This window comes from Anopheles stephensi, chromosome 2, assembly GCF_013141755.1.
Source record: "Anopheles stephensi strain Indian chromosome 2, UCI_ANSTEP_V1.0, whole genome shotgun sequence".
Lineage (NCBI taxonomy): Eukaryota > Metazoa > Arthropoda > Insecta > Diptera > Culicidae > Anopheles > Anopheles stephensi.
The window spans coordinates 78,968,614-78,976,787 of NC_050202.1; the positions used below are offsets into that span (position 1 = coordinate 78,968,614).

At 50.5% G+C, this 8,174-nt stretch overlaps 3 protein-coding genes and 1 non-coding gene across 10 annotated transcripts; 1 reads left to right on the forward strand and 3 right to left on the reverse strand.

The window, feature by feature from the left end:
* The first annotated feature begins 136 nt into the window (after positions 1–136).
* LOC118505406 lies at positions 137–919 on the forward strand. The gene is made up of 2 exons (XM_036041154.1): positions 137–381; positions 457–919. The coding sequence occupies exons 1-2, from the start codon at positions 250–252 to the stop codon at positions 658–660; spliced, it is 336 nt and encodes a 111-aa protein (XP_035897047.1). The 5' UTR covers positions 137–249; the 3' UTR covers positions 661–919.
* LOC118505401 (protein suppressor of hairy wing) lies at positions 806–4,464 on the reverse strand. 4 transcript variants are annotated; one of them, XM_036041136.1, is made up of 5 exons: positions 4,301–4,463; positions 3,574–4,135; positions 2,439–3,498; positions 2,211–2,370; positions 806–2,142 (listed from the first exon to the last, which is right to left on the reverse strand). In XM_036041136.1, the coding sequence occupies exons 2-5, from the start codon at positions 3,889–3,891 to the stop codon at positions 1,059–1,061; spliced, it is 2,622 nt and encodes an 873-aa protein (XP_035897029.1). In that variant the 5' UTR covers positions 3,892–4,135; positions 4,301–4,463; the 3' UTR covers positions 806–1,058. The 4 variants fall into 4 exon arrangements, with proteins under 4 accessions (XP_035897029.1, XP_035897028.1, XP_035897030.1 ...); XM_036041135.1 differs by having other exon boundaries at positions 3,574–3,999; positions 4,301–4,462; XM_036041137.1 differs by having other exon boundaries at positions 2,439–3,492; positions 3,574–4,464.
* A 291-nt stretch (positions 4,465–4,755) lies between these two features.
* Positions 4,756–4,829, reverse strand: Trnai-aau. Its single transcript has one exon. It is a non-coding gene; the product is annotated as a tRNA-Ile (tRNA).
* A 121-nt stretch (positions 4,830–4,950) lies between these two features.
* Positions 4,951–7,802, reverse strand: LOC118505403 (transcriptional adapter 2B). Of its 4 annotated transcripts, none has more exons than XM_036041141.1 (4): positions 7,772–7,802; positions 7,585–7,682; positions 6,635–7,495; positions 4,951–6,279 (listed from the first exon to the last, which is right to left on the reverse strand). In XM_036041141.1, the coding sequence occupies exons 1-4, from the start codon at positions 7,776–7,778 to the stop codon at positions 5,956–5,958; spliced, it is 1,290 nt and encodes a 429-aa protein (XP_035897034.1). In that variant the 5' UTR covers positions 7,779–7,802; the 3' UTR covers positions 4,951–5,955. The 4 variants fall into 4 exon arrangements, with proteins under 4 accessions (XP_035897034.1, XP_035897032.1, XP_035897031.1 ...); XM_036041139.1 differs by having other exon boundaries at positions 4,951–6,215; positions 7,772–7,793; XM_036041138.1 differs by lacking the exon at positions 7,772–7,802 and having other exon boundaries at positions 4,951–6,215; positions 7,585–7,753.
* Positions 7,803–8,174: the final 372 nt, after the last annotated feature.

Here is an 8,174-nt window from a genome sequence, read left to right on the forward strand (position 1 = left end):
TATTTTTTCTTCTTTTCTTTTAAAATAATTTTAGTACTTTCGAAGATAAAAAACCTCTTTCGAAAACTGTTTCGAAAATCAAAAATGACGCTCATTCGAATAACGCACAAACTTCATTTTCGGAAAACAAACACAGCACAGGGTGACACGGACACCATACGTTCATTCCAAAACAACAACAAAGCTTCTGTGGTTCTACGCATTTCCACAGCAAATTAATAGGAAAACAGGCCAAATACAACGCAAGAAATGGCCGATTACGATTGGAACGATCACCACCGGCAGCAGGTTCTGCAGGGTAGACAAATACTGGAGCGAACGTCCGCCAGTCTGGCCCGTTCGAATCAGATTGCCATCGAGACGGAACATACGGGCCATGAAGTTAGTGGTGCCCCGTCGTGACGCACACACTGATCATGAAAACGCTAACTGCATTACCCTACTGTGTTTTTTTAGGTAATTAACGAGCTTGAAGTGCAGCGCGAATCTCTTCTCCGTAGCCAACGCCGGCTGGAGAATGCCAATGACGATCTAAGCAAATCGGGTGCCATCATCCGGGCGATGAAGCGGAATGTGCTGTACAATAAGCTTATTTTAATTATGATCATCGTCATGGAGGTGGTCATTCTCGCGGGTATGATTGCGCTAAAGTTCATGTAGCGCGAACTAACCGGAGTACTGCAACAACCAAAAATGCCAAAGTGTAATTAGTGCGTACTTTTTACGCGCGGAAACAGAAACATTCGTTGAGGGTGGAAAATGCCCCGATGAGATTCTGACCACTCAAAACAGAAGAACACACCCATTTCCAGTGTGGAGTTAGTTCAGTTCTTGTTTATTGTATACATTGCATACTGTGTTTAATAAAAAACATTGATAAATCTTCATTGAATAATAAAAAAAAAGCAATACTCTATAACCTTACGCGTTTATAAGGTCTTTAGAAGGCCACATTGCGTTACAGGATGTAGGAAGGGTAGACTGCAACTGTACGATCAATCTGGAACCCATTGCACCGTGTACCATCATCGTTTGAAGATCAGCCCCGCGCGCGCGAACTACTTGTTCTTCAGCACGTGCATGATCACCTCGTCGACCGTGTGATTGTTCAGCAAAGCCTTAATGTCGTCATCGTCCATCGTGACGGAAAACAGTATCTTGGTGTTTTCTCGCATGCGCGTCGTATGGTCACCGGCCTCCTCGCCCTTTGCCGGCTGATGACCGCAGCCCTGGATGACGCGCCCGAGCACCACCTCGACCGGTGCGTTCGGCCAACCGAAGCTGCGCAACATATCCTCCCCCATCAGCATCTGCAGCAGTTCGGAAATCTTCTGCTCGAGCATATCGTCGCTCAGGAAGATCGGAATGCTGTCCTCGTCCGGGCGCATTCGCTTCGGGGTGGCCGGTTTGGGTTCACGTTTGCGCTTCAACTTCGTTTCCTCCACCACCCTGCTCTTGGCCTCTTTCGGTCGGGCGGTCGGTAATGTAGCCGGCTTCTTTGCCAGCTTGGTGCTGGGTTCCTCCTTTTCGCGCGCAATCTCTTTCGTTAGCTTCGGGGGCGTTTTCTGTGGTGGTTCATTGCTCGCACGCACAGCTACTACATGTTCCGTCTTCGGTTTTATCGGGGCAGTTGGTTTCGAAGTGCTTGGAACGCTCTTGCGCGACGGTTCTCCTTCGCTGGCTTTACCAACAACCTTCGGTGCAACGGGTTCGCTTGGTTTTGAAACGACAGTCGCTTTGGGCGGGGACTTTACCTTTTTGAACGAATCCTCCTCCTTCTTCACAACCACGTCGTTTGCAGCGTTTGCTTTACCGACAAACTCTACCGGACTGCTGTCGCCCAGTATTACTTCCGCATCATCCACAACCGGTACCAGCTCGTACGGTACCGAGGTGGTCGGCAGTGTGTTTGGTATCGCGTCCGAAGCGCTTGCCGGGAGCTCTACCACCTCGAACACCTCCACCGTTTGGTTGTTGCCGGTGTAAGCGGTCCCCTTCGCGGGTGCATCGTCCATCGTGGTGATCTGATAGATGGCACCGTCTATCTCCACCACCGCTTCCTTTTCCGTTTCTCGCTTGGTGGTGGTCAGCTTTTCCATCTTTTCCTTCTCGGTATCGTCGATAATTTTGTCCAAAAAGTCGCTGTTTGGGAAAGCAACCGCGGATTAGTGGTCGAACAGTAGTACGCGTCAGATGAACCGCTAACTTACCGGTGTTTTGTACGCATGTGCCGCATCAGACAGTCGGACCGTTTGAAGGTGCCGGAGCAAACCTTACACTGGACCGGATTTTCCTCCAGATGCGTCCGCTGGTGCAACAGGATAGCGTTTTTGGTGGTGAAAAATTTCCTACACACCAAACATTCGTAGGCTGCAATTACAAAATAAAGCCTTGTTACTCACTCTCCTCCGCTTGATCGTTTCTAAAGCACCGCTTACGTTTAACGTCCGAATGGATCAGCTCGTGGCGTGCGAGATCATCCTTGCGCAGGAACGTTTTGGAACATTTCTCGCACTCGAACGGTTGCTCTCCCTTGTGCGTGAACTTGATGTGCTCCGTGAGCCGGGCTTTGCGATTGAACGTCGCATCGCACTCGCTGCACTGGAACGCACTGTCGCCACTGTGATTGAGCATGTGGGACCGGAGCTGTGTCGCTTGGATGAACCGTTTGCCGCACTCCTGACACACGTGCGGCTTCTCGCCGGTGTGCGTTTTCCGGTGCCGGTTAAGCGTTTCACGCGCGGCAAACGTTGCAGAACACTCGTCGCAGCGGTACGGCCGTTCGCCCGTATGCTTGCGCCGATGCTTCCGCAGCGCACCGGTCGACGGGAACGACATCGGGCACAGATCGCACGGAAACGGTTTCTCGCCCGTGTGCGTGCGTATGTGTATGTTCAGCAACGATGAGCCGTAGAATGACTTGGAGCAGTACGGACACTGGTAATCCCGCTTGCGTGCCCCTTGCCCCATGTGCGAACGCAAATGTTCCCGCAGATTGTCAATGCGCGTAAACTCCTTGCCACAGACCTCGCACGGTAGCACCTCCACCTCCTTGGGAACGATCCCGCACTTGGTGTGCTTTTCGTGGCGGTCCAGATGGTAGCGGCGGGTAAAATCTTTACCGCACGCCATACACGCGTACGGTTTGCCCTCGTCGTGTGTCTTCAGATGCTCGTCCAGAATTTCCTGCGTGCTGCACTTGGCGTTGCAGTAGCAGCACGGAAATGCGTCCGACTCCGAGTGGATCGAGCTCAGGTGTCGCTCCATGTACTCGTACGCTTTGAACGATTTGGGACAGAACTTGCAGCGGATGTGGCCGACGTGTGCGGTGCTCACATCCTCACCGCAGCAGTAGCACGGATTGTCCGGGTTCGGATTGCAGTACTTGTGGAACTCTTCGCCCGGGTTCGCATGCTTGGCCGCCTTACGCTCCTTCAGGATGACGTCCTGCACCTCATCCACAACGCCCGGGCACTTGTATTTGTGTGCTTTCTGTTCCTGAAAGTGAGCATTTCGATTAAAGTGGTCGTCCCATAGCAACAATGCACGCCTGCTCTGTTGCCGCTCGCTTACCGCTGATGTTTTGAAAATCTTTTTACACCTGCCACAGTACTTGCTGCGCTTCATGTCCAGTATCAACCGACCGTCCTCCGTCTCGAGCAGATCCGGATCCGAGTCCGGATTGTCGGACAGATCTTCGTAGTCCTCCTCCTCCTCCTCATCACCGTCTCGATCGTCGCTCGATCCTCTCCCATAATCCGCGCTCTTGTTGACCGGCACCAGGTCAATCTCGTCGTTACCGTTCACCTGCACGTTTACCAAAATCTCTTCCTTCTTCACCCCACCGCTACGGACTCCACCGACAACGGATCGTCGACTGCCTACCATCATGGGGAAATCGCCCAAAACTAGAAACGTCGCCTGCTTTGATCCAAGCGCGAACAACCCCGTAAATTGGATTCTCCCCGTTTTTTGTACGAGCACCAACGCTAACGCCAACTGAAACCAGAACGCGATGTTTACTGTCTTACACGGCCAACTAGGCGGGCATTAGCATGCACGCTCGTTCTGGTCACACAATATGCGCCTACAGCCAAACCAATCGCACGCACCGAAAGAACTGTGTGTAGGAATGCTGAAAAGGTGCAGGTCCCCCGAACATTAGCAAGCACAACAACAAAAAATCCCAAGCCCTCGATTTCTCTCTCGCCAAATGTCAAACTTGTTGCATACGTAAAGATGCTTGCGCACCGCAGCAAAAGGTGTTAAGCCGCGATGGAGAAAACACAGCAATGCTTACTTTGATGCACAACCATCGGTCAGCAAACCACTAGCAAACCACTTTGGCACCACCGAAGCGCATCTTTGGTGGATATTTGCGATCAAATTCACTTGTACACTTGTAGTGCGTGTGCGTGTTTTCCGCGGATCGACTCCCGATTGTTCAGTGTCTAGCGCGATTTGACATTACGACTTCGGTGACGCAGACACGTCATCAGCGTTGCAGTGCAACAGGCGCTTTCGCTGTACGCGTGTAGTGGTAAATTAGGCGCAGAAATCCATACTTGCTGGGGCCAAAGCAGCATATTGCTGCGGGTAATGGTAGTTCAGAAGCGGGGCTGACGATATTATGTATTTTATTTTTGTGAATGCGTTGCAAGGAAAAAAATGTTCGTTATTAGCACCACTGGTAGTTTGTTTTTTGAGCAAAAAATAAAACAAATGCATGCCAGAAAAAATAAAAAAAGAATTTATTGGCTCCAGAGAGGATCGAACTCACGACCTTCGCGTTATTAGCACGACGCTCTAACCAGCTGAGCTATGGAGCCGCTTGTTAACCCGTGCTACTAGTGACTATTTGAAGAGAAAGCATTCAGAATAAGCACTGCAGCAATCTAAAACTTCCATTAAAAATAAGACATCATCACGTACCGACACTTACACTCAGTATACAGGTTGCTTCGAACAAGATTGGTAAAATTTTATTATTATGCAATTAGATACAGTCTCCTCCACTGGCCATAATTTGTAGAGACACCCTAGTTTAATAACGATTTGCTTTTACGATTAAAGAATACCTCCTATCCCTGCGCGCTTTATACATTTGTTTATCCTAGTGGGAGAGGAGATTGAGTTGTTCCTTTGCATCTACTAATCCACTTACTACTACCAAGAGACGCGTATATCATTGTGTGCCTATCTAGCTGCGTAAAAGCGTCTACTATCACACAGTGGGAATGCGAACTACTTCGATAACGTAACTATGGCATATTGGCATTGCTTTTACACAATACAAGAGCGTGTGTTCCGCCGCGAGCTTTGTTGCACCGCACGACAGAGGATGCCTCTCAACGAAAGCACTACAATTCGTTCACGATCAATTTGCATCCCATCTAATGTAGAGCTTCGCATCTAAACGTATTTCCTTCCTACCCAATCTCTTATTTCACGGGCTAAAAGAGATGTGCTACATCTATACCACGGCGATTTTTTCTTCCAGGCTTCCAGTGCATGAGATCGACCAACTACTACTTGAAATTTCTTCTATTGCGTCATACGGTAAAACATGGCCATTCCACCCTGCACTGAGCCGCCGTTCTTTAGTGAGTCTAATTCTGTGGGCTCGTCTGTAGCCAACCACGGCTAACCAGATACTTTTTAACGATGCTTTCCGCCACCGAGTTGATGTTGTGGTCCAACGCAGGACGGCTAAGCAGAACCGTTTTCAGTGTGAGATATCGCGTGACGGGCATGTTAAGCGAACTGCACAGCTGAATTTCATTAGACGTTAGCAGTTGTCCGCCGGGCTGCTGTGCCGGATCGGCTGCCAGGCTTCCTGCCCCGCCGCCGCCGCTCGCCTGATGATGGTGGTGGTGGTGGTGGGGGTGATGCTTCTGACCGCTCGCTGACTGCTGCGGACCGGCCGAGGAGCTCGTCACCCCCTCCCGCTGTAAGCTATCCAAGCAATTTTTGCTGCTGTATGAGTCGTCGGAGCAAACCCGGTCGTCGGTGAGGTGCGTGGGCTTTCGGTCGATGGAATTTGAGCTTCGGACGTCGCTTTCGCTTCTTCTTGCCGTCGTTGGTCCCACCCCTTGGGTCGCACTCGCCTGCCCCGACACCACCGGCAGTGCCCCCGCCGCTTGGCCCATTCCGCTGCCCGACACCGAGGATGCCCCTTTGCCGATCTCGCCAGAGACGCCTCTGCTTCGGTTGTCCTGTTAAAATTTGTCGTATACAACCGGTGATCGACTGACCGTTTGGACCGATTATACATGCAAGCTATTTCGGAAAACCGTGCAAAACCGAGTGCATAACGGCCACCATCAAAACAGTGACCGACCGGGGGCACAAGAAAAGGGGGGAAAAAAGAACATAGAAAAGAGAGATTGAGACCGATTAACTTCGCGGTAGGCAACATTCTATCCACAAAAATAGCTCCCATGTATAATCGGAATATCCGTCCGGTGCGCGCTCAGGTTGATGCTATGGAAATGGTGGCACGATAATGGGCAAATGAGATGAATGGTCGATACGCAGAATATCATATTCTTATCATATCAACGGGTCCATACCATTCCATTTCCATGGCTTTCAACCGGGGCACCGGTGCGGAAAGCTACGCCGCTATGCTTACCGTTCGCCCGTGTCCGTACGGTCCCGTATTGCGATACTGTGCAGCGGCCACATGCTGCTCAAAGTGAACACATTCATCGACGCGCTGGATGCCATTCCAGCGGTATCGGTTCAGCTCGGACAACCGGATCCGTAGAGCCCGTTCCCGTTCGAGTGACGATATCAGTCGCTCGAACTCCAGCGATGTGTAGAATTGCGAGTAGGTGCGTAACCTTTCGCGGAATTCACGCTGGTCGCGGGTCTGCCGGGCACGTTTCATATTGCCGCGGAAGAAGTTAGCTATCAGCTGATAATCACGCACCACTCGTTTCCTTCGGGCGCGTTCCCGTAACCGGCGGGTGTAGATATCGACCTGGGCCAATTTCAGCAGCATGTCCACATCTTCATCGTCCGGCTGTAACGAAAGAGTAGAAACGAGCTGTTCCGCCGTCGGATCGTACTCGCGCTCGAAATCGTCCCGGTTTGGCATGTATCCCAGTGCAGCGGCTTCTTCGGCTGTGCAGTCCATCGGGGGCAGTTTCTGGATCAGCAGCTGGCTCAGCGGCCCGGTATCGTCCGACGTGTGATCGGTCAGTATCGGGCGCTGGTCGACCGCCGTCTGCCATGTATGCCGACCGATGGTACCATTCAGAAATTTTGTCACATACTCGTCTTTAGCTTCTTCGGGCGTGCGGGTCTCGATGTGCTTGCTAATGTCTTCCCAGTTCCCAAAGCCATACTGCTCAATCGCATCGAGCAGGTGCAATTCTTCCCGAGCCGACCAGCCGCTTTTGCCACGGAAAATTGACAAAATTCCCGAATCCATAAACTGGTACGAGTGATCATTGCGATGCGGTCCGATCTCGGCTCCTGCAGCAAAACACTGTAAACAAAGCACTGTAATCAAGCAAGCCAAAAGCAGCGATCCGTCCTCTTCATCTTCTTCGTCGCCTTCTTCGCATCGACACCTACCGCTAGGCACAGTTCGAAGTCCGTGCACACCACACAGTGCACGCGGATCCCCGAAATATCTTCCTGGCAGTTGGTACATGTGTATTTGGCGAACAGTTCTGTGAACATCGGTGACACGAAATGTTAGTAATACTGCGGCAAAATTCGTGACAAATTTTCGTCTCCCAGAACAGACGCTCGCACTTACCCGCCATCTTGGATATGACGCGAGCCCCGGATTATTCGTGCCATTTTATTTTTAGGCGTGTTGTCGAGCAGTACACGACGATTTTCGAGCAGAGCTGCACGAATACCCGTTGCACAGTGGTAAATCGGTTAAAAGGCTGAATTATTTTTTTTTTTGAAAATTTAAATTACTTCACGTGCAGCATGGTCAGATTTAGCCCTCGTCCAGGAGCTCCTATAAGCTTCCCCGGATTACATATATAAAATTAAAAAAAGGTCGAACCTAGAAGCGATGCAAATGTTACTGAAAACTCAAACGAATGTATTCATTGTTAAATTAACGTTATGATATTATACATTCGTTTTTTAATGTACCAACATTGCTCTGACGGTCAATTTTGTTTTGCTTGGCTCCATTTAAACCC

Excerpts from the sequence above, each read along its gene's own strand:
- LOC118505406 (XM_036041154.1), top strand. The coding sequence starts at position 250 with ATGGCCGATTACGATTGGAACGATCACCACCGGCAGCAGGTTCTGCAG. Across the intron at positions 382-456 it reads CGGAACATACGGGCCATGAA|GTAATTAACGAGCTTGAAGT; the intron begins GTTAGTGGTGCC and ends GTGTTTTTTTAG.
- LOC118505401 (XM_036041136.1), bottom strand. The coding sequence starts at position 3,891 with ATGATGGTAGGCAGTCGACGATCCGTTGTCGGTGGAGTCCGTAGCGGT. Across the intron at positions 3,499-3,573 it reads AGATTTTCAAAACATCAGCG|GAACAGAAAGCACACAAATA; the intron begins GTAAGCGAGCGG and ends GCTCACTTTCAG. Across the intron at positions 2,143-2,210 it reads CACATGCGTACAAAACACCG|CGACTTTTTGGACAAAATTA; the intron begins GTAAGTTAGCGG and ends TTTCCCAAACAG.
- LOC118505403 (XM_036041138.1), bottom strand. The coding sequence starts at position 7,692 with ATGTTCACAGAACTGTTCGCCAAATACACATGTACCAACTGCCAGGAA. Across the intron at positions 7,496-7,584 it reads ACTTCGAACTGTGCCTAGCG|TGTTTTGCTGCAGGAGCCGA; the intron begins GTAGGTGTCGAT and ends CTTTGTTTACAG. Across the intron at positions 6,216-6,634 it reads CGTACGGACACGGGCGAACG|GACAACCGAAGCAGAGGCGT; the intron begins GTAAGCATAGCG and ends AAATTTTAACAG.